The 24,509-nt window shown below is 44.9% G+C and overlaps 1 protein-coding gene and 1 non-coding gene across 2 annotated transcripts in view; both read right to left on the bottom strand.

Annotated features, from left to right (window-relative positions):
- Window positions 1-24,509, bottom strand: part of LOC122745514 (adhesion G protein-coupled receptor E3-like) — an 85,731-nt gene that overhangs the window by 51,880 nt on the left and 9,342 nt on the right. Inside the window, exons 2-6 of the mRNA XM_043990853.1 lie at window positions 17,586-17,636; window positions 16,820-16,948; window positions 12,720-12,875; window positions 9,757-9,891; window positions 3,518-3,547 (exon numbers count right to left, since the gene is read on the bottom strand). Coding sequence (XP_043846788.1) covers window positions 3,518-3,547; window positions 9,757-9,891; window positions 12,720-12,875; window positions 16,820-16,948; window positions 17,586-17,636 — 501 coding nt within the window. The remainder of the gene's footprint in view (window positions 1-3,517; window positions 3,548-9,756; window positions 9,892-12,719; window positions 12,876-16,819; window positions 16,949-17,585; window positions 17,637-24,509) is intronic.
- Window positions 22,596-22,702, bottom strand: LOC122737508. Its single transcript, XR_006354342.1, has one exon. It is a non-coding gene; the product is annotated as a U6 spliceosomal RNA (small nuclear RNA).

Raw genomic sequence — 24,509 nt, 5'->3', positions numbered from 1 at the left:
GGCATGGTCTCCAGGGCCAGCTGCTGGAGAGAGATGAGAGGGGATAAGATGGAAGGCACAAGCAAAGGGCTCATCTTGGAAAGGAAAAGAGCCATCTCCTCCCCAGAAACAGAGGAAAAGGAGAAGAGGAGGGGTCTGGGAGGTGAGCTATGAGGATCTGGAGGTGAGGGGGTCTTAGAAAGGGCAGCCTTGACCTTGTCAAGTAGGAGTAGGAAGCCAGGTCCTTGGGTGAGTCCCAAGGAAGCAGGGGTCATGGCCATGAGGGTTTTAGGGAGAAAGGGCAAGGTTTTGAATGGCCATATCAGAAGGTTGGAAGCTTTAGAAGTGTTACAGACATTAAATTGTGGAAAAGGAAAAGGATCAGGCCGAGAGGATGCCCTGTAATCCCTGCTCTGTGAGAGGGAGGCTGAGGGGGATCTCTTGAGCTCTGGAGATCTGAGCTGCAGGAGGGTTAAAGTCAGTGGAGTGTCTAGACCAAGTCTGGCCCCAATATAGTGAGTTCTTGGGAGGGGAGGGTGACCAGGCTGCCTCAGGATGGGGAAACTGGGCCAGGCTGGAAATGGAAGAGGACAAGACTCCCCTGACAATCAATCAGTAGTGGGATTGGGACCATGAGTGTCTGCTGCACTTCCAGCCTGGTGAGATAGGGAGACTGAGGAAGGAAGGAATTGAGGGAGCCAGGAGAGGAAGGATAGTTGGAAGGAAGGAAGGAAGAAAGAGAAGAGGAAAAAAAAGAAGAAAGAAAAAGGGAATATAAGAGTTATTTTCTAGCAGGGACAGGAATTTGATCCAGGATATGGGATCACATGTTTAGAGCCGGAGGGACCATCCTAATCTCCTCCTTTTACAGATAAAAAAGGGAAGCCCATAGTGGGGAAGTGACTTGTTCAGGTTCACACAACCAGTAAGTATCAAAGAAAACTTCAGATTTGATATAAAGATTTGATTTTCTCTCCTCTGACTCCTGAGCCAATGCTCTTTCCATTGTACCACCAGGCCTCCTATGGATCGTAATTATAATTATAGCTAGCATTTATATAGTGCAGTAGGGTTTATAAAGTGCGTTATAAATATTATCTCACTTGATTCTCACAACAACCTGGGAGTTAGGTGTTCTTATCATTCCCATTTTACAGTTTATGAAATTGAGGGAGCCAGAAGTTAAGTGACTTGCCCAGGGTCACACAGCATCTGAATCTAGATTTGAACTCAGGTCTTTCTGACTCTGAGTCCAATGCTCTATCCACTGTACTGACTAGCTACCTCAAAACACAAGCTCTTTGAGCTTCACTTTCCTCAGATTTTAAATGTTTCATTAGTGTTCTGAGAGAGTGTAGTGAACAGAGCTGGTCATTGGAGCCAGAAGACCCAGGTTCAAGTCCTGCCCCTGACACACGATGGCTGTGTGATCCAAGGAAAATTGCATAACCTCTCAGTGCTCTAAGCAACTCTCTAAGAATATGTGACTGAATATTTAATATTTATAAGAGGAAATAATTTTACAGAACAGGGAAACCCTGCTTTTTCTGTCATCCCCTGTCTATGCACATGCCCATGCTGTGCCTGGAGCACACTGCCTCCTCACCCCTGCCTATTAAGATCCTCTTCTGCTCAGTTCAAGTCAAGAGACACTCATTGATTGCCTACTGTGGGCCAGGCACCAAGGATACAAGGACAAAACCAGAGCAGTCCCCCATCCCCAAAGAGCCTGCATTCTACTGGAATCCTCCCTGATTCCCTTCCCTTTGCCCCAGTTCAAAGGAATCTCTCTCCTTGTTCCAATTTGCCCATACACAGTTTCTGCCTTCTTTTTTTGGATTGGGGTAGGGCATGGTGCTTACCACAGTCTATTTTTGTGTGTGTGGGGTAATAAGGATTAAGTGACTTGCCCAGGGTCACACAGCTAGTAAGTGTCAAGTGTCAGGCTGGATTTGAACTCAGGTCCTTCTGAATCCAGGGCAGTGCTTTATTCACTGTGACACCTAGCTGTCCCCACAATCTATTTTGTATTCTACTTATTTGTGTCATATCCTTTCTTGTCTATTATAAGCTACTTGAAGGCAGTTCTGTGGTATCCTTTTTCTTTGAATCTCCTCAATCCATAACCACTCAAAAGAGTTTAGTCTGACCATCCATACAGGAAATACAAAGTGGATGAAGAATGTCTACTGCCCAGATTATGACCTGCAGATGGATGGAAGACCTATAGAGCATGTTCATCATTATGTATATTTGGGACAGACAGTGCATATAGAAAGTGAATCAGGTTCAAAATTAAGCAGAGGAGGATAGCAGGTTAGAGTTCAAGAAATTGCTAATCTCTTCTAATGAACCCTACCTTCTAGAAAGTAAAGGTATATATTTGCTCTCTTTCTTTTTTTCTTTTTTTTTTTTTAGTGAGGCAATTGGGGTTAAGTGACTTGCCCAGGGTCACACAGCTAGCAAGTGTTAAGTGTCTGAGGCCAGATTTGAACTCAGGTACTCCTGACTCCAGGGCTGGTGCTCTATCCACTGTGCCACCTAGCTGTCCCAAAGGTGTATATTTTCAACACCAACATCCCATTGGGGTTCCAGTGTCACTGTGAGACATAGAACATCATGGAGATCCCCACAGAGGGTGATAGAGAGGTTCATGGTGGTGAGAGCCCCTGTATCCTAGAACCAATGAGGAGCTCCACAGAAGAGGTGGAAAACTGTCATGAGGGAAATACATGATAGAAAAGAGTTGGTCCAGGGATAGGAAGAGGGTGAGGGGAGTCAGGGGGACTGGTCCAAAGGCTCTGTCAGGATAGAGAAGAATTATGGAGGAAGGTGCATTGAGGGGACTCCCTGTGGCAAAGGGAAACCTGACAGGAAGGACAATAACAACAGCCCCATTTCTGTGGCACCGTAAGGCTCACAAAGTCTTTCTTTACCACACCTTTGGGAAGTGGGCTGGCAGGTCTATGGATGAGCACCCTGAGCTTCAGAGCGGGTAAGTCCATTGTCCCAAAGGAGGCAGTGCCAGTGCATCAGCCTCAGGGGTCCTATTCTGAAGGTAGCTGTTCATCCCACCAGATGAACACTAGGCTGCCTCAATGCTCACAGGGGCTCCAAGGCTTCAGGGTATCTAGTTGGTGCCCATGTTCTGTTCCATGGAGAACCTGGTTCCAGACTTCTTCTAGCTCAGAGGTTCCTGGTTCTAAGCCTTCCATAGGCTCTGTAGAGCAGCCTAAGTTCCCACTTGGGTGGCCCTGCCTTGGTTCCCTGGGCTCTGAGTCTGGGGGAAGCATCACCCTTTCCCATCCAAGATACTTCTTGTCTTGGTCTTAATCCTCAGTTGGCTCATTCAGGGGGCTTCTCATAGACTCATTTAGTGCCTTAGTCCATCCCCCCAGCCGTCCCACAGGGTTGTGGGTCCTCTTGTTCCCTAGAGGCATAGATACCTATGCTATGCACTCAGACTGGTTGGTAAAGCCTGATTTGCATGTGCACGTATAGCTTCCAACAATATTCTCAGAGATTCAGTTTGCTTCACAGAGTAATTTGTCCTGACATTCATCTTTATCTCCAGAAGAAAGGGAGAGGGGGCGATTAGCAACTCTCTTTGGACACAACAGAGACCTGGATGGGGCTTCTCAACACCCTGGCATCTCTTGCTCCTTTCTGACTGCTGGGGAGGATGGGAATTGGGCTGGAGAGAAAGATGCCAAGCCTTGGAGCCCCCGGATCTCTCCCTTCAGTCTCTGTATCACTCCCTGGCCTGGGAAACTACTTTTCTTCTGTTCCCCCCTTTGGGTGAGATTGGCCCAAGCAGGATCCTTCCCTCCCCCACCTTCCTTCTGCTCCTTTTCATTACAAAATCCTAGAGCTGGAAGGAGACCTAGAGGTCATGTGATCCAGTACCCAGATGTTACAGGTGAGGACACTGAGGCCCAGAGGGGGTGTAGACACCTGCTGAAGGTATTAAGCACCAGAGATGGGGGTTGAACCCCAGTCCCCTGAACACAGAGTCAGTGCTGCTGCCACACCTCCACACAGGCTCTCAGTCACCATGCGACGGCCCCCAGAAGCTACTTACTACACCCTAACCTTCCCTTGGCTAAGTGGCAAACTCTTTGGGATTTGGCTTCTTTTTTTTTGTTTGTTTGTTTTGTTTTTAACATTTTTTGTTCTTTTCGTTTAAAAAACAAAACATTACTGCCACATCCCCTCCCCTGCACCCCACCCCACATCCTCACTTTGTGAAAAATATACACAATCAAGGACAAGAAAATGATGTATTGTGGGTTTCAGTTTCCTCTCCTGTCAAATATGCGGGTTGGATTAGATGCCCTGGAGGTCCCTTCCCGAGCTGGATCCAGGATCCTATTCTTAACCCGGCCTTCCATTCTTTCTTCAGGTTCATGGGCAGATATTTCTTTCTTTCTTTTGAAATCTTATTTATTTATTTAAGTTTTCAACCTTTGTTTAGATAAGATTTCCATTTTTTTCTCCCTCCCTCCGCTCCCTACACCCCTCCCCTAGACAGCAGGTAATCTGATATATAACATTAAACGTATTTCTGCATTAGTCATGTTATACAAGAAGGATCAGAGCAAGAAGGAAAAACCTCAAAAAAGAAAAACAACAGCACCAAAACCAAAAGAGATAGTATGGTCCAATCAGCGCCCACATTCCACAGTTTCTTTTTTTTTCTTTCTGCATTTGGAGAGTCTTTTTCATCATGAGTCCTTTGGAACCTTCTTGTACCATTGGATTGGTGAGAAGTCACGGTTGATCAACACACAATATTGATGATACTGTGAACAATGTTCTCCTGGTTCTGCTCATCTCACTCATCATCAGCCCATGCAAGTCTGTCCAGGTTTCTCTGAACTCCTGCTCATCATTTCTTACAGCACAATAGTATTCCATTACATTTATATACCACAACTTGTCCAGCCATTCCCAATTGATGGGCATCCCCTCAATTTCCACTTCCTTGCCACCACAAAAAGAGTAGCTATAAATATTTTTGTACATGTGGGTCCTTTTCCCTTTTCCATGATGTCTTTGGGAAAAAGACTCCAAAGTGGTATTGCTGGGTCAAAGGGTATGCACAGCTTTATAGCCCTTTAGGCATGATTCCAAATTGCTCTTCAGAATGGTTGGATCAGTTCACAGATCCACCAACAATGCATTAGTGTTCCAATGTTTCCACAGCTTCTCCAACATTTATTATTTTCCTTTTTTTGTCATTTTAGCCAATCTGCTAAGTGTCAGGTGGTACCTCAGAGTTGGTTTTTTGTTGTTGTTGTTTTTTTAGTGAGGCAATTGGGGTTAAGTGACTTGCCCAGGGTCACACAGCTAGTAAGTGTTAAGTGTCTGAAGCCAGATTTGAACTCAGGTACTCCTGACTCCAGGGCCGGTGCTCTATCCACTGCACCATCTAGCTGCCCCTTCAGAGTTGTTTTAATTTGCATTTCTCTAATCAATAGTGACTTAGAACATTTTTTCATATGGGAATAGATAGTTTTGATTTCTTCATCAGAAAACTGCCTGTTCATATCCTTTGACCATTTCTCAATTGAGAAATGACTTGGATTCTTATAAATTTGATTTAGTTCCCTATATATTTTAGAAATGAGGCCATAAAAATTATTTCCCAGCTTTCTGCATCCCTTCTAATTTTGGATGCATTGCTTCTGCTTGTACAAAACCTTTTTAATTTAATGTAATCAAAATAATCCATTTTCCATTTCATAATATTCTCTCTCTCTTGTTTGGTCATAAACGTTTCCCCTTTCCAAAGATCTGAAAAGTAGACTATTCCTTCCTCTCCTAATTTACCTATGGTATCACCTCTTATGTCTAAATCATGAACCCATTTTGACCTTATTTTAGTATAAGGTGCAAGATGTTGGTCTATGCCTAATTTCTGCTATACTATCTTCCAGTTTTCCCAGCAGTTTTTGTCAAAATACTGAATTCCTATCCCAGAAGCTGGGGTCTTTGGGTTTATCAAGCAGTACATTCCTGAAGTCATTTACTACTGTGTCTCCTATGCCTAGACTATTCCATTGATCCTCCACTCTATTTCTTAGCCAGTACCAGATAGTTTTGATGACTGATGCTTTATAGTAAAGCTCCAGATTTGGTACAGCTAACCCACCTTCCTGTGAATTTTTTTTTCAATATTTCCATGGATATTCTTGATTTTTTGTTTTTCAAGATGAATTTTGTTATTATTTTTTCTAGCTCTATAAAATAATTTTTAGGTAGTCTGATTGGTATGGCCCTGAATAAGTAAATTAATTTAGGTAGAATTGTCATTTTTACTATATTAGCTCTGCCTATCCATGAGCAATTGATATCTTTCTAATTATTTAGATCTGATTTGATTTGTATGAAAAGTGTTTGGTAATTGTGTTCATAGAGTTCCTGGGTTTGTCATGGCAAGTAGACTTCCAAGTATCGTATATTATCTACCATTACTTTAAATGGAATTTCTCTTTCTATCTCTTGCTGCTGGACTTTGTTGGTCATGTATAGAAATGCTGATAATTTATGTGGATTTATTTTATGTCCTGCTACTTTGCTAAAGTTGTTCATTGTTTCAAGTAATTTTTGAGTTGATTCTCTAGGATTCTCTAAGTATACCATCATATCATCTGCAAAGAGTGATAGTTTTGTTTCCTCCTTGCCTATTCTAATTCCTTTAGTTCCCTTTTCTTCTCCAATTGCTAAAGCTAACATTTCTAGTACAATATTAAATAATAGAGGTGATAATGGACATTCCTGTTTTACCCCTGATCTTACTGGGAAGGTTTCTAATTTATCTCCATTACATATAATGCTTGCGGATGGTTTTAGGTAGATACTGCTTATTATTTTAACTAAAGCTCCACCTATTCCCAAGTTCTCTAGTGTTTTTATTAGGAATGGGTGCTGTATTTTGTCAAAAGCTTTCTCTGCATCTATTGAGATAATCATATGATTTTGGTTAGTTTTCTTATTGATGTGGTTGATTATGTTAATAGTCTTCCTAATGTTGAACCAGCCCTGCATTCCTGGTATAAATCCCACCTGGTCACAGTGTATTATCCTGGTGATCACTTGCTGTAATCTCCTTGCTAATATCTTATTTAAGATTTTAGCATCAATATTCATTAGGGAAATTGGTCTATAATTTTCTTTCTCTGTTTTTGCTTTGCCTGGTTTTGGTATCACCACCATATTTGTATCATAAAACGAATTTGGTAGAACTCCTTCTTCACCTATTTTTCCAAATAATTTGTATAATATTGGAATTAATTATTCTTTAAATGTTTGGTAAAATTCACCTGTAAACCCATCTGGCCCTGGGGATTTTTTCTTAGGGAGTTCCTTAATGGCTTGCTCAATTTCTTTTTCTAATATGGGCTTATTCAAGGATTTTATTTCTTCTTCAGTTAACCTGGGCAGTTTGTATTTTTGTAAATATTTATCCATTTCATTTAGATTGTCAAATTTATTGGCATACAGTTTGGAAAAATAATTCCTAATTATTGATTTAATCTCCACCTCATTGGTGGTAACAACACCCCTTTCATTTTTGATACTGGTAATTTTGTTTTCTTCTTTCTTTTTAAAATCAAATTAACCAATATTTTATCTATTTTATTGTTTTTTTTCATAAAATGAGCTCTTAGTTTTATTGATTAATTCTATAGTTTTCTTGCTTTCAATTTTGTTAATTTCTCCTTTAATTTTCAGGATCTCTAGTTTAGTATCTAATTGGGGATTTCTAATTTGTCCTTTTTCTAGCTTTTTAAGTTGCATGTCCAATTCATTAATCTCCTCTTTTTCTTTTTTATTCATGTAAGCAGTTAGAGCTATATTTTTTTCCCCTAAGCACTGCTTTAGCTGCATCCCATAGATTTTGGTATGTTGTCTCATTATTGTCATTCTCTTGGATAAAGTTATTGATTGTTTCTATGATTCGTTGTTTGACCCATCCATTCTTTAGCATGAAATTATTTAGTTTCCAATTGATTTTCAGTCTACTTTCCCATGGCTCTTTCTTATATGTAATTTTTATTGCATCATGATCTGAGAAGAATGAATTTACTATTTCTGCTTTTCTACATTTGACTATGAGGTTTTTGTGCCCTAATATATGGTCAATTTTTGAAAATGTCCCATGAACTGCTGAGAAAAACGTATGTTCCTTTCTATCCCCATTTAATTTTCTCCAGACATCTATCATGTCTAACTTTCCTAGTATTCTATTCACCTCTTTCACTTCCAGATATTTCTTAATAAGCAGTAATGGGAAGGGATAAGGAGAGAAAATACCTCCCCTTACACACCCTTAGTTCCTCTACATTCTGCACTGGCAGAGAACTAAGCTACACTTGACCTGTGCTCCTCCTCATTTGGTAGAAGATGAGATGTTTCAAATGTCATTGGACTCAGTGACTCCTAATAAGAGCTACCATTTCCATTGTACCTACTATGTACCAGGTACTATGCTAAGCACTTTACAAACATCTCATTTGATTGTTAGAACAACCCTCAGAAGTAGATGCTATTATTATCCTCATTTTACAGTTGAAGAAACTGAGGTTAAGTGACTTGTCCAAGGTCACCTAGCTAGTAAGTGTCTAAGGCTGGATATAACCTCAGGTCTTCCTGATTCCCAGACCAGCATTATATGTACTGTGTCACCTAAATGACTTTATCCCAACCCAGGCAAATATATCCATTCTAAATGGGCTCCTCTACCCAATTCAGTGTCTATGGCCAGCTCAGGATGAGGGAGAGGATGAAGCCAGGTAGCTGGGACTAGGGGGAGCAGGAAGAGGCAGGACTGTTGTTTTTTTTAATTTATGGGATGATGTAAGAATAGAAGTTGTATAGAGCAGGAAAATCATTCTGCTATGAGCCATGGTTGGGAAACCCTGCTTCTCCATCTCATCTTGTAGTCCCCTGCCTCTATGCATTGTTTCAGTCATGTTGTACCCTTTGTGACTCCATTTGGGATTTTCTTGGCAGAGATTCTGGAGTGATTGGCCATTTCCTTCTCCAGCTCATTTTATAGATGAGGAAACTGAGGCAAATAGGGTTAAGTGACTTGCCCAGGATCACACAGCTACTAAGTGTCTCAGGCCAGATTTCAACTCAGGAAGATGAGTCTTAGTGACTCCAAGCCCAGCACTCTATCCAGTGTGCCACCTAGCTGCCCAGGGTTGTTATGAGATTATATTTTAAAAGTGCTTAACATCATACTTATATAAATGCTTGTTTTCTTTTTTTTCCTTTCCTCCATACTCCTGTGCAGAAGGATGGATGTTCTATAAATGAACTCAGGCTGTGAAGGTGTAAGTGACCTGTCCGTGGTCCCATAGCAGGGAATGCCAATGGGTCAGACCCAAGAGTCCTGTCCCCAATGCCCCTGCCACCACCTCAGTGCCCACAGACTCCAGTGGTTGGTGCTGCCCACATTTTGTTTCCTACAGTCCTTGGGCCCAATCTTCCTCTCCCAGCTCAGAGGTTCCTGGTTTAGTTCTTTGTAGCTGACTCCCTGCTATAGGCTCAGGACAGCAGAACAAAGCCACCCCCCCCACCCCCACCCCACATGGCTCTTGCCTGGCACTCTTGGCTCTGACTTCTAGGGGAAGCATCACCCCTTCCCCAAACAAGCTGCTCCCTGCCTGTTCCTTGGATGGTACAACCAAAGGGCTTTTTATAGACACAGTGAGTGCCTCAGTGTATCCCTTGGCAGTCCCTGGGCTGCCTCCCACAGGGGCTTACCTATGCAATCCTCCAATTGGTTCTTGCTGCTTTTGGCAAAGCCAGGCTTGCATATGCATGTATAGTTTTGAAGCTCATTTTTACAGACCCCATTGGGTGCACAGAGTGAGCTATTGAGCTGACATTCATCCACATCTGTAAGAGGAAGGGAAAGGGGATGAGGAACAACCCTTGTTTGGACACAATAGAGGTTGGGGTGGGGGGACTTCCAGATACTCTGGCATCTCTTGTCAGTGTCTACCTCCTGAAGAGGATAGAACTGGGCTGGACAGAAACACCCCAAGCCCTTGGAGCCTCCAGATCTTTTTGTTACTTCCCTCTTTCCCTCCTTGGCCTGGGCCTTCTGAAGCAATGATCTCAGTGACACCAAGTTCCTTCTGTTCCCCTCTTTGGGTGAAATTGACCCAGGAAGCCGACCTCCTTTTTAGTACAGGTTTGTAGAGCTGAGCAGCTAGGTGACTGAGGGGAGAGAGTGCCGGGCCTGGAGTCTGGAAGTCTCATCTTCCAGGGTTCAAATCCAGCCTCAGACACTTAGTAGCTGTGTGACCCTGGGCAAGTCACTTCACCCTATTTGCATGAAGTCCTCATCTGAAAAATGGGCTGGAGAAGAAAATGGTAAATCACTACAGTGTTTCTGCCAAGAAAAACCCAAATGGAGTCACAGAAAGTCAGCCCCAACTGAAATGACTGAACAAAAAGAGTTGGTAATGAAACTAGAGGTCATGAGCACAACAGCCAAATGATGAAACTGAGGCCCAGGGAAGTTAAGTGAGCTAAGGTCATAAAGCTAGTTACAGGTCATTGGGTTTGGGGCTTAAGGCCCAGATTTCTATTCCCTCTCATGTGTGAAACAGAAGTTTCTTGAGGGCAGGGGACTGTCTCTTTTTTTTCTTTCTCTCTTTTTATTTGCATCTCCAATATTTAGTGAGTTTCTGGGTGCATAGTGAATGCTTCATAAATGCCTTCTCTTTCCCACAGCCTTCTCCCTAGTGACCCAGATGTTCTGCCCTCTTGATGTGTGAGGCACAGCTCTGTGTGGTCTTAGATGGGCATTATTAGATCCCCATCTGGGGAGGGGGAGGCCCCATATTGTATCTGGCTATTCTCCCCAGTCTCTGCCCCACTGGTTGAGGCCATGCCCTTTGCCTTGGACAGAGTCTAATTATCCAAACAAACTAAGAGATCCCAGAACCTCCAGACCTAGGAGAGCGAATGAAGTTCTATCTTTCAGAGAAGGCAGCTGCTGGCTTGGTGTGAGGGGCAGGGAGTGGCATGCTGGGAACAGGAAGGTCAGGACCCTCCATGATCTTCTCAGCCCCACCTCCCTGGGGGAGTGGCTCCTGCAAGCATCTATCTCCCTGTGGTGCTACATCAAAATGTAGCCCAGAGATTCCTGCAGGCCCCCAATAAGCCACCTGGTCCTTAGGCTGATCTCCCAAACATCAGTTAATACTATAAGCTCATCACTTTCCTGATCCATACAAGGACAGGAATTGGATTAGATAATGGCCAAGGCCTGGACTTTCATCAGACCTTGAATTTCTAGTTTCTTTGGTGTCTCCTCCAAAGACTGTTGTCAGAGGAAAGTCCTGCAAAAACCCTTCACTGCTCCTTCCCAGAGTCAACTTCCAGCACTCTTCCTCCAAGAAATGGACTAAGTTCATCTTCTATCCCTAAATGTCTGTATTGCTGAGAAAGAGAAATATGGCAGAAGGAAACCAGAGAGAGGGGGCTGGTCTGCTCAGCAGCTGCTGGGGAATGGAGGCTTGGGTCTGGCACAGAGGGAGGGAGGGGCCAACAGGGGCAGGTCTCTGCACCTCCTAGAACCTCACTTTCTTCATTAGAGGATCAAAAATGCCTATAGTATTATCTCCCTCAGTCAGTCAGTTCACAAGCATTTATCCACCACTTCCTATGTTCCAGGCCCTGTGCTAGGCACACTGGGGGGACAAAGAAAGGCAAAAACTCATCCTCTGCACTGGAAGACATGCTCGCAGTCTAACAGGGAGACAGCATGCCATCAACTCTGTACAGACAAGATACATGCAGTATAAATGGGAGGTAAAATCAGAGGGAAGGGAGGGCTTTGTACACCTGAAGTGCTATGGAAATAGAGCTCTTAATTCTCATAATTCTTCCTCCCATCAAGCTGGAGCAGCCCTTTTGGTCTCTGCCAGGCTGAGCCAAGAGGGAGTCCTCCCTAGGATGGGGAAGATGGGGGTGAGGGAGAGAAAGAAAGGACACAAGAAAATAAATGAAATAGCTCATGTAATAGGGGTGGTGGGGGAAGGTAAAGGGTATTGGATAAGAGAAGGAATGTGGCAGAGTGGAGAGAAGGCCAGACTTAGAGTTAAGAAGATCTGGGTTCAAGTTTCCCCTCAGACCCACACTGGCTCAATGAGTCTCCTAGGCCCCCAGCCTCTCAGGGCCTCAGGTACCTCTTTGTTTCTTTCTTTTTAACCTCTTTCTAAGAGCAGGGCATGGGTAGAGTGAAATCACTGTCTAGGTCCTTCCAGAATATCCCTCCTCTTCCCTCTGTCTCCTAACTATTGGGTTCCACAAGGCAGCATTGCCAGGCAGGTCAGACCCCTGTGGCCTCACTTCCTTCTTCTGGGTAATATCTTGGAAATAGATTTGAACCTCCCAGGCCTGAACCAAGGTCTTGCCAAGGCCCTTGGATGAGGTTTCCTGAGAGGACCTGAGCTGGGAGGGACAGAATGCGGGGAAAGGGCAGAGTTCCCAGGGTTTAGAGGTGGCTCATGTAGTGAGCAGCTGAAGGGCACTGAACAGAGAGAGCCAGAGTCAGAGAGGGGGAGGGGGAAGGTCAGAGGTGCCCACATGAGGAGGTAAAGGGCACTGGGCAGAGGTGGCCCAAGCAGGGAGGGAATTCTCTGCTCTCAGCCTCAGCAGAAAGAGTCTCCATTGATTCTGAGCTAGCCAAAGGTTGCCAGAGAGGTTTTTACCTTGACAGTTGTTCATAGTGGCATTTGGGAATATCTTCTCCCCAGAAGGAAGTGCATATCCAGAGATGCAAGTGCAGTGGTAACTTCCTTCTGTATTAACACAGTCTGCATTCTGACCACAAGAGACATCAGTGGGTGGTACACATTCATTAATATCTGCAACATAAGAAGAGAAGACAAAAGGAATGAAACATACATATTTGTACTTTGCCAATGTGGGAATTTTGTTTCATGCGACTACAGAATGCAATTTGTTACAGAGACTTTCTTTCTCTTTTTCTTTTCTTTTCTTTTTGGCGGGGCAATGAGAGGTAAGTGACTTGCCCAGAGTCACACAGCTAGTGTCAAGTGTCTGAGGCTGGATTTGAACTCAGGTCCTCCTGAATCCAGGGCTGGTGCTTTATCCATTGTGCTACCTAGCTGCCCCCTTTCTTTTTCTTTTCCAAGGAGGGTGAGAGGAAGAGGGAAAAAATGCTTGTTGGTTGAAAAAAAAAAGAAAATGGAAGAGAAGAAGCAAAAAAAAGAAAAGACCAGTAAGGTAATGGAAGGGGTTGGGATCAGGGACAGTGTCCAACCTCATCTCTGAATTCTATCTGGGAGATTCCTGCTGACATACAGACAGCTCCTTTCAGGACTCTGACAGTAAAAGGAAAAAAAAGATATAGGATGGTGATTTGAAGAAGTCAAGAGAGGGATTTCTAAGGATGGGGGAGATCTGGGTGTTTGTGGGCAGCAGGGAAGGAGCCCATTGGCTAAGGAGAGGCTGGTGATTTGGAGGGGGAGGGTCAGGGCATGGTCTCCAGGGCCAGCTGCTGGAGAGAGATGAGAGGGGATAAGATGGAAGGCCCAAGCAAAGGGCTCATCTTGGAAAGGAAAAGAGCCATCTCCTCCCCAGAAACAGAGGAAAAGGAGAAGAGGAGGGGTCTGGGAGGTGAGCTATGAGGATCTGGAGGTGAGGGGTCTTAGAAAGGGCAGCCTTGACCTTGTCAAGTAGGAGTAGGAAGCCAGGTCCTTGGGTGAGTCCCAAGGAAGCAGGGGACATGGCCATGAGGGTTTTAAGGAAACAGGGCAAGGTTTTGAATGGCCATATCAGAAGGTTGGAAGCTTTAGAAGTGTTACAGACATTAAATTGTGGAAAAGGAAAAGGATCAGGCCGAGAGGATGCCCTGTAATCCCTGCTCTGTGAGAGGGAGGCTGAGGGGGATCTCTTGAGCTCTGGAGTTCTGAGCTGCAGGAGGGTTAAAGTCAGTGGAGTGTCTAGACCAAGTCTGGCCCCAATATAGTGAGTTCTTGGGAGGGGAGGGTGACCAGGTTGCCTCAGGATGGAGAAACTGGGCCAGGCTGGAAATGGAAGAGGACAAGACTCCCCTGACAATAAATCAGTAGTGGGATTGGGATCATGAGTGGCTGCTGCACTTCTACCTTGGTGAGATTGGGAGACAGAGAAAGGAAGGCAGGAAGGAAGAAAGGAAGGAAGGAAGGAAAGAAAGAAAGAAGGAAGGGAGAGAGAGAGGGAGGAAAGAAGGAAAGAAACAAAGAAAGGACTATTGTCTAACAGGGAAGGCCCAGTTAAAATCAGGTAACAGGAGTTTGAAGCAGATCCAGAATATGGGATCACATGTTTAGAAATAGCAGGACCATCCTAATCTTCTTTTACAGGGAACTCCTAAGTGGGGAGGTGACTTGTCCCAGCTCACACAGCCAGTAAGTATCAAAGATGGGATTTGATTCTCCCTCCTCTGACTTGAGAGCCAATGCTCTTTTCATTGTACCACCTGATGTCCCAAAGATAACATGACCTTTTGCAGGAACTACTTACAACCTGCCTATGGCTAGTAAGTATAATTATAGCTAGCGCTTATATAGTGTGTTAGGATTTATAAAGTGCTTTATAAATATTATCTCACTTGATCCTCACAACCAACTTAGGAAGCAGGTGCTGTTATTATCTCTATTTTATAGTTTATGAAACTGAGGGAGGCAGAGGTTAAGTGACTTGCCCAGGGTCACACAACATCTGAGATTGAAATTGAACTCAGGTTTTTCTGACTCAGGGTCCAATGCTCTATCCACTGTGCCCACTAGCTACCTCAAATCACAAGCTCTTTGGGCTTCACTTTATTTGGATTTTAAATGTTTCGCTAGTGCTCTGAGAGAAGCAAGGATATTGTAGTGGATGGAGAGCTGTCCTTGGATCCAGAAGACCCAGGTTCAAGTTCTGCCCTTTGACACATGTTGGCTGTGTGATCCTGGGAAGATCACTTAACTTTTCAGTGCTCTAAGCAACTTTCTAATACTATAAGTGGATGTATATTAAAATTTTATAAGAGTAAATGTTCTGTAGAGTTGGAAAAGCATTCTGCCATAAGCCATGGTTGGGAAGCCCTGCTTCTCTTTCTTATGCTCTCATCCCCTGCCTCTATGCATTTGCCCAGGTTGTGCCCCCTGCCTGGAGCACACTGCCTCCTCACCCATCTATTAGGATCATTTTCTATTCAGTTCAATTCAACAAACACTAATTGAATGTCTAATGTATGCCAGGCACTGAGGACAAAACCAGAACAGTCATCTTATCCCCAAAGAGCTTACATTTTTCTGAAATCCTCCTTGATTCCTTCCCCCTTGACCAGTTCAAAGAAATTTCTCTCACTGTTCAAATTTATCCATACACAGTTTGTGGCCTTTTGAGGGGGAGGGACCCTATCACAGTCTACTTTGTTGTATTCTATTTATTTGTGTCATAGCTTTTTTACTTGACTGTAAACTCTTTTTTTTTTTAGAGAGGCAATTGAGGTTAAGTGACTTGCCCAGGGTCACACAGCTAGTAAGTGTTAAGTGTCTGAGGCCGGATTTGAACTCAGGTACTCCTGACTCCAGGGCCGGTGCTCTATCCACTGACTGTAAACTCTTGAAGGCAGGTTCTGTGGTATTCTTTTTTCCCCCAATCCATAACCACTCAAAAGAATTTGGCTTGACCATCCACATAGGAAAGACCAAGTGGATGAAACATGTCTGTTGCCAAGATTATGACCTACAGTTACATGGACAACCTATGGAACTCATCCATCAGTAAGTATATCTGAGACAGACACTACAAATGGACAATGAGTTGGGCCTAGAATTAAGTAGTAGGAGGAGAGCAGGCTGGATTTCCTTCAAGAAATATTAAATCTCCTTTAATGATCTCAATCTTTTCCCCTGAAGAAAAGTCCATCTTTCATAGGCTGATATTCTACCAGTTTAGTGGTTGGCTATAAGACAAGAACACAAGAATCTCAGAAGAATTTCAAATGTGTATCAGATACTGGGGAATCAGATACAGAGACATGGAGAGTTGCATGGTGGTGGTGGGGGAGGGAATAAGCATTTATATAGCACCTACTATCTACCAGGTTCTTTTTACAACTATTACCTCATTTGATTCTTATAGTAACCCTTTGATGTAGGTGCTATTATGATCTTTATTTTACAGTTGAGTAAAAGGAGACAAACAGAAGTGAAATGACTCGTCCAAGATCACATAGCTAGTAAATGTCAAAAGATGGCAGGTGAACAGTCAGAATGCTCCGGTCCTTTTCAGAAGAAAGTGAGGAAGGCCTTGAGCACCTTGGAGAGAACCATAAGTCTGTGTGTGTCACATTGAAGGACAGGATTTGGACAAGATAGTCTTACAGGGTGGGAAGGTATGGAAGGGTTGTGAACTGCTTTATTGGAGGGAATATCCAAATTGATGATATAACAGGCCCATTGGAGTTATCTCTTCAGTCACTAAGCATAGCATCCATTTACTGAATGGGGAAACTGAGGCACTGAGATGACCACAGCAAATTGGTGGGACGACAGTATGAGATCCTAAGGTCTCAGGGGTTCCTGGCTGCCGCTGAGGTCTACCAGCATCCTGACCCCATCACCACCAGGCCTCCCTTCTGCTGCTGCTGCTTCTCTTTCCCTCTTTCCTTCTCCCCTCATCTCATTCCCCCTCCACTTCCCCTCTCTTCAGAAAGCAGCCACTTGGTAGGGTTCCTTGCACCTCACTCCCCCTCACTCAGCTGCTCCCTCCCTATTCTTGTTCCCAACTCATATGGGTATGGTCTCTTTACCGTCACAGATCTCCAGAGGGTCACTGAAGTATTTCTTCCCAGTCGAAGAAGCAAATCCATTTTTGCAGGTGCAGTGGGTCCCATTGATACAAATGGCATGCTGGGGACACCGACGACGACATGGAGGATCTGGTCAGAGGAGTAAAACTGGTAGTCAAATCTGATTTCTATAAAGCTTTAAGGTTTATAAAGTGTATTTGCCACAACATCTCTATAAGGTATAGAGCAGAAAGATTATTATCCCCATTTCACAGAGAGGGAAACTGACAACTGATGCTCCAATGGGAAAAGCCCTTGTTATATTCTGTTAGCTTCATGTCTACCCCTGGTTGTGGGTGTGTGGAGGATTGGGGAGTCCATAGTTTAGGAACTCACCTAGCTGGCTAATCTGGGAATTTGGCAGATAAAAGGAAGGAGAAAAACAATAGCTTTTTTCCTCATCATTTAACTGGGGTGAAGAAGAAGTTGTGAGGCTAATAATATTTTTTTTTGTGGGCAATGGGGGTTAAGTGACTTGCCCAGGGTCACACTGCTAGTAAGTGTCAAGTGTCTGAGGCCGCATTAAAACTCAGGTCCTCCCGACTCCAGGGCCAGTGCTTTATTCACTGTGCCACTAATAATAATTTTTTAAAAGATAGCACACTGGGGCAGCTAGGTGGCCCCACTCTCCAGATCTGGCCTCTCCCTTCCCTGCTTGGGCTGTCAATCCCAGCAAGGCTTCCCTCAGTCCCCGGCTGTGAATGGGGTGGGCTCCAAGCACACTCACCTTTGGGGGTCTGGGCTGCAGCAGTTTCCAAAAGGACCAGAATGCAGAGGCCTGAAATAGAGAGAGGAGAACATGGGGCTTTAGTGACCATCTGATGCAAGTCCTTTGTTTTACAGAGGAGGAAACTAAGGCCCTGAGAAATCCCATGATGTGTTTGGTCCAGGTTTCACAGTGACTTAATCACGCAGGGATTCCAAGCCCTGAGTGCAAGGAAAGAAAGAAATAAAGGCCCAGGCATGTCACTTCCCTGCAGGCCAGGGAGTGTGAGGATACTGGCCTTCCTCAGGCTTGGGACTTTCCCCATCTATAAGAAGAGACTAGACCAATTGTAAAGTCCCAGCCAGTATGAATCTATGACCTAGTTAGCCCCTGGCCTGTGGCAACCTCCCTGTCATTATGGGATTTAGAGGTGGAAGGGACCTTAGAAATAATCTAGTGGAAACTTTGCTTTGAATAGTTTGGGAAACTGAGGCCCAGAGAGAAGGGAAGTGACTTGCTCAAGGTCACACAGTTAATACAGGCAGGGCCAGAATTCAAATCCAGATCTTCTAACTCCAAAGCCAGGGCTCTTTCCATGACAGCACACAGCCTTCCTTGGAGGCTTAAGAGTTTAATCAATCAATTAATAAACATTTATTAAGCACCTACTATGTGCCAGGCATTGTGCTAGGCACTGGAATATACAAAGAGGCAAAAGCCAGTCCCTTCCCTCAAGGAGCTTACAATTAATTTGTAAAAGCAGCAGCTGGGGGGCAGCTAGGTGGTGCAGTGGATAGAGCACTGGCCCTGGAGTCAGGAGTACCTGAGTTCAAATCCGATCTCAGACCTTAACACTTACTAGCTGTGTGACCCTGGGCAAGTTACTTAACCCCAATTGCCTCACCAAAAAAAAAAAAAAAGCAGCAGCTGAATTCCATTGGAAAGATGCCTGGACTGGCAGCTAGGAGGCCTGGGTTTGAAACAAGGAGAAATTGAAGAGGAGAGAAAGCATTCTGGACAGTAGAGCAGGAAAAGAAGGACACTGGAATGGGCATCAGGAGAGCGGGTTTGAGACCTATCTCCAAAGCTTATTGGCCAGATGACTTGGGGCAATTAATTTCTCCTCTCTGGGCCTCAGTTGCCCCTTCTGGGCAATGGGTAGCCTCCAAACCATGGTTCCACCTCTGGTTAGATGGATCACTCAGAGCCCAAGGGGTCAAACAATCTATTTAATGAAAAGGTCTTCAAATGCCCCAGGAAAGAACTCCCAAAATAAAGTCCCAGGAAGGAGTTTCCCTGCCACCCTCCTAGAAACTGCTTTTATGCTCCTCTTGCCCAAAGGTCCCCAGCTGGGGCCCGGCTCCACTGACCCAGCAAATGTACCTGCCCAAGTCTGCCCCACCTCCTCCTTGCTTGAAGCAGTCCTGGGGGACGACTGACCCACCCTGGTTCCACCAAATGCGGACCCACAAAAAGTGGGTGCCTGAGCCCATCTCAACAGTGCTTTATTAAGTGCTCCCCCTGTGCCAGGCCCTGTGCTATTCAGTGGGGAAACAGAAACAACAGCAATATCATCCTTTCCTCAAGGAGCTGATATTGTCACAGTGCTCTCTGTGGCCTGGGGCATACAACTGTGCATTTGTCCAATGGTGGATGTTGTTGTTGAGTCGTGTCTGACTCTACATGACCCTATTATGGGTTTTCTTGGCAGAGATACTGGAGTGTTTTGCCATTTCCTTCTCCAGCTCATTGTACAGATGAGGAAACTGAGATTTATCTCAGGGTTAAGTGACTTACCCAGGGTCACACAACTAGACAGGCATATGAGGCCAGATTTGAACTCAAGTGTTCCTGACTCCAGGTCTAGTGCTCTATACATTTGGCCACCTGATTCCCCAGTGGACCTCTGGCAAAAAGCTACCATCTGGGTGGTTTGTTGAAACTAAAACCCACTTTAGACTAAATGAAATTGCAGATCAAGAAGAAACCTTGAATCTAGGCCAAGGCTAAATGTTGGGAAGGAAAGAATTCATTGTATGGGGAGAGGGAGAGGTAGCTGGAGTGCCTCATCTCCTGCCCACTCTTCTTCCTCTACCTCCCCTCCTACTTCTCTCCAGAAATGCTTCCCTTCTGACCCCTTTTTCCTGTCTCACCTCTTCCACTGACCCTGGGCCCTTGGGGGAATCTTTCCCTCCCAGAGCTTTGGTTTACTCACTTGTAACTTTAGGGGATTGGTCTGAATGACCTCTAAGAGCCTTTCTACCTCTGATTCCTATAGTCTAGTGAAGCCCAGAGTTCCCTCCATCACCACTGCACCACAGTGTTGTGGATCCTGAACTGGAAAGGATGCTCAATCTCTTCTGTTCCAGCCTCCTCATTTTATAAGTCAGGAAGCTGAGGCCATGGGGTGAAGTGACTTGTTTAAGGTCACACCAGTGGTAAGGCACCGAGCCAAGACTTCACTCTGGATCTTCTAACTCCAAACCCAGCTTGCTTTCTTACCCTGCCCTGTATCTCTCCCCAGGGAAAGTGCAGTATGCTGGGAAGAGGGTGCCAGTTGGTAGGGAACTGGATACCAGAGGGAGGAAAGCAAGTGATGGGAAGTGATATGAACCCAGGTCCAAGTGAGTTCCATTCCTGTGTCTCAGCTACTCTCCTAGAAGTCATAAGACATGGATACTATGTTGTTTTAATTAAGGAGATGATTCTGACTTGATTGGCTTGATTGAGGCCCTCTTTTTATCCTTATTCCTTGGGAGGGTGAGGGAGGGGGTCTCTTTGTCCCAGGAATGTTCTCTCTCCTACCTAAGGACATATCTATTAGAAGTAGAATAGTACAGATGAAAGATCCAAAAAAGGAAGACCCTGGGTTTGAATCCTTGCTTTGCTACTTCTTATTTGTGTACCTGTATTGGGGCAGCTAGGTGGCACAGTGCATAGGGTGCCAGCCCTGGAGTCAAGAGTACCTGAGTTTAAATCTTGCATCAGGCATTTACTAGCTGTGTGATCCTGGGCAAGTCACATCATCCTGTTTGCCTCAGTTTCCTCATTTATAAAATGAGCTAGAGAAGGAAATGGCAAACCACTCTACTTTCTCTGCCAAGAAAACCCCAAGTGGGGTCATGGAGAGTGGGACATGAGTGAACAACCTCACCTTTGTAACCTTGGGAAAGTCATCTAACACATGTGAGATGGACTTCAGTTTCCCCATCGGTAAAATGGGTGAGTTTGCCCAGATGATGGACTTTAATTGCACTTGAATCTCCTGCTATTTTGTTCCTGAGTTCCATTAATACCTTGACTCTTTGGCTAGAAGCTGAGGAGATGGATAGTTTAGTGGGATGGGGTGGAAGGAGCAAGGTTGGAGTGGATAGACAGATGAAATACTTTGTTATGGGAGACTATCTTACCCGAAAGTTGAACAGACGTCCTCCAAGGATTGTGGGCTCTCCACCATTTGGGACAGTACTTAAGCATGGGTCAGATGACCCCTAGCTGTGTATTCTTTAGAGGGCATATTCTCATGCAGGCTGGGCTGAACCCAGGGCCCTCTGAGGTCTCTTGGAGCTCTGAGGTTCTGTGAGTCTGCCAAGATTGGGCTGATCTGAACATCAGAATGAATCCATAGTCTGGAGAGGGCCCCCAACTGTCAGACCAGGGGAGGGAGAGAGAGAGAGCCTGAAGAATTAGATTAGGAGAAGGGGGTCATGGAGAAGTGGTGGAGTGGAGTGCAGGCACTGAGTCATTTCCTAGGCAGAATTGAATGGCTGAGTCACCCTTGGACTCTCTCAGCTTGAGCCCCTGATGGGTTTCAGGCTCCAAGGGGAATTCTGGGGGTAGAGCTTCAGAGCCAGGAGGGCTACAACAGAGCTCAATACTTCAAGGTTGGGTGGTAGGCAGAGACTTAGGGCTAGGTGACATGGTGAGAAAAGCTCTGGCTTTATGGGAAAAATACTGGCTTTAAAGTTGGAGGACCTGAGTTAGAATGTCAGTCTTGCTATATTAGGTGTGTGACCTTGGGCACATTAGTTCCTTTCTCTGAACCTCAGTTTACTTCTTTGTAAAGTGAGAGCATTGACCTCAATGATCACTATGGGCCCTTTGAACACTAATGCTATTCTAAGACCAATGGACTTTCATGGTGAGGCTGACCCTGTCTCCTAGCCATCTGTCTAAGGATGAGGAGTTGGGGAGAAGAGCTTGGGATGGAGTTGGGAACTTGGGTCTTTAGATTCTACCCCCAGCACTACCAGCACACACAGACATCACCAACAATACAGTCCTGACAAGTAGTGGGGCTTCCTCTCTCTAGTCTGGCTCCTGGGGATGGCCCTCCTTCTGTCATCCACTGTCCCTTCACCTAGGCTTTGTAGTTGTGGCACATCTGGTGGGGGCTCCATCCTGGGTCTCTCACTCTTTCTGGTGGGGACGGTAAAAGAGAAGGCAGGGGCAGACCTTGGGGGAGGGGGAAAGGAGGGAGGAGTGGTGATGCTGGGAGAGGCCATTTTGGGAATGGATTGGAAGGGAAGGATAGAAGCTGGTATGTCCCAGATTCCATGCCCTTAATCCCCACTTCATATCTGAATGATCCTCTAGTCTCCATCTGGAAAAGGAGTTGGAAATTCCACATCAGAAGCTGGGACAGGAGCTGATCTCTGGCTCCCAGTCTCCCCACCTATCCCCTCTGGTAGAATTTTCCTCCCTGCAGACCAGAAACCTACTGCTTCCCTCCCCCACTTCCACCCCTGGCTGACTGGGGCTGGGGTTACCTCTTGGGCCCACTGGAGCCTCATTGATTTCTCTGCCCCCATCCCTATCTCTACTTTCAGGGCCAGGGCACCATGTATGGGCTCCAGGCATCATCAGAAGACCCACTGGGGAAAAATGTCACTTCACATCATCTCTCTCTCTCTCTCTCTCTCTCTCTCTCTCTCTCTCTCTCTCTCTCTCTCATCTTTCTTCTGAGGATCTCAAAGCACTTTATAAATTCTAAGAGGGAAGCAATATGGTATGATGGAGACAGTATTATACCAGTAATTGGTATGCTTCACATATTTGTGTGTCATCCTTGCACAGGGGCCATGCTAATCTTCTCTGTATTGTTCCAATTTTAGTATATGTGCTGCCAAAGTGAACACTATACCAGTAATTGGAAGATCTGAGTTCTATCCCCAACTCTGTTCCCATCTACCTATGTGACCTAATTCTGATCCCAGCATCACAGAAGTTCTGAGGTGTGAGGGATTGCAGAAGTCATCTCTTCTCATACCTGTAATCCTTGCTACTGAGGGAGGTTAAGCTGGGTAGTTCACTTGAGTTCAGAAGTTCTGAGCTATAGTCAGACTAAAGCTGATCAGGTGCCTACACTAAGTGTAGCAGAAATATGGCAGAACCCCAGGTTGCCGAAGTAGGGGTGACCCTCCCCAGGTCAGAAAAAGTTAACAAATTAAAGCATTTGTGCCAATCAGTGGTGGGATTGGATTTTAGTGGCCACTATACTTCTAGCCTGGGCAAGATAGTGATGAGAGAGAGAGAGAGAGAGAGAGAGAGAGAGAGAGAGAGAGAGAGAGAGAGAGAGAGAGAGAGAGAGAGAGAGAGAGAGAGAGAAGGGAAGGGTTAGAAGGAAGAAAGAAAGAAGGAAGGAGGAAAGAAAGAAAGGAAACAGAAAGGAAGGAAGGAAGGAAGGAGGGAAGGAAGGAAGGAAGGAAGGAAGGAAGGAAGGAAGGAAGGAAGGAAGGAAGGAAGGAAGGAAGGAAGGAAGGAAGAAGGAAGCAAGAAAATTACTGCAGCTGATGCCAGCAACAAATCAGTTATCCTCTCTGGACTTCAGTTTCCATCTCTGTAAAGTGGGGATATTACCTGTTCTATTTATTTCATGTGGCTGTTGAGAAGAGAAAATGAATGATGAATATAAAGCACTTTCCTCATTTGTAAAATGTTGAAGTTGGGATCCTTTTGGATGGTCCCTTCCAACTCTATCAACCTATGAATCTCAGGGACAAAGCATCCTGAGCTTCTAGTCACATATGCCAACAACATTGGCTCCCCTTTTGGCTCTGGACCCAGAGAGATCATAATGATAACAATAGTTTCTGTGGGACTTTGAGGTTTGCAAATTGTTTTACAAATATTATTTTATTTGAACCTCATAACAACTCTGGGAGGTAGGTAGTATCATTATCCCCATTTTATAGATGGAGAAATGGAGGCAAATAGAGGTTAAGTGACTTACCCAGGGTTACACAACTAGTAAGCATCTTATTCTGCATTTGAACTCAGGTGTTATTCAGAACCTGAGTCTAGCACTCTATCCACTGAACTACCTATCTACCTCATAGAATGTGTGAGGTGGAAGGGTAATTAGAGATTACATAGTTCTCCAAATAAAGTTTGAAAAACTTGAGACCCAGAGAGGAATTTGCACTTGGAAATTCTGACTTAAATTCCTGTACTGGTTCTCATCTACCATACAAAACTGAAATCAGAAACATGTGCCACAGATGTGGGGAGTAAAGCTGTGGGGAGGGAGAGGAGGTGGCTTGATGTGCCTCTCTCTGGGTTGTAGGGTGTGTTCAGGGAAGGCTAGTGCCTCTGGTGTGAGGTCTGCCAAGCCTTTTTAAGGGCTGCTTTCCACATTTGGTGTCTACCCAATTCATCCAACTCTCTCCTGTGGCTCCAAGAGACTGCAGTATGGGCAGTGGCCACAATCTGGTAAACTATTTGAGCAGATGGTGTAAACCAGTTTGAGGGTAACCAAAGGATCTCAACCCCACCAGTGAGTTATGGGGTTGTCTACCCAAGCATGTAGAGCCTTCCCCTGGTGGAATGGGTTAATGAGAACAATATGTTCCAGTGGCCATAAAGGCAGCTGCAGCAAGTGCTATGGAGTGCCTAGAGCTTAGTTAGACACAGAAGATGCTAAAGTCATCAATTGCATCTCAAGCC

Source organism: Dromiciops gliroides, chromosome 1, assembly GCF_019393635.1.
Source record: "Dromiciops gliroides isolate mDroGli1 chromosome 1, mDroGli1.pri, whole genome shotgun sequence".
In the NCBI taxonomy this organism is placed as follows: domain Eukaryota; kingdom Metazoa; phylum Chordata; class Mammalia; order Microbiotheria; family Microbiotheriidae; genus Dromiciops; species Dromiciops gliroides.
This window is presented reverse-complemented; position numbering and strand designations above follow the sequence as displayed.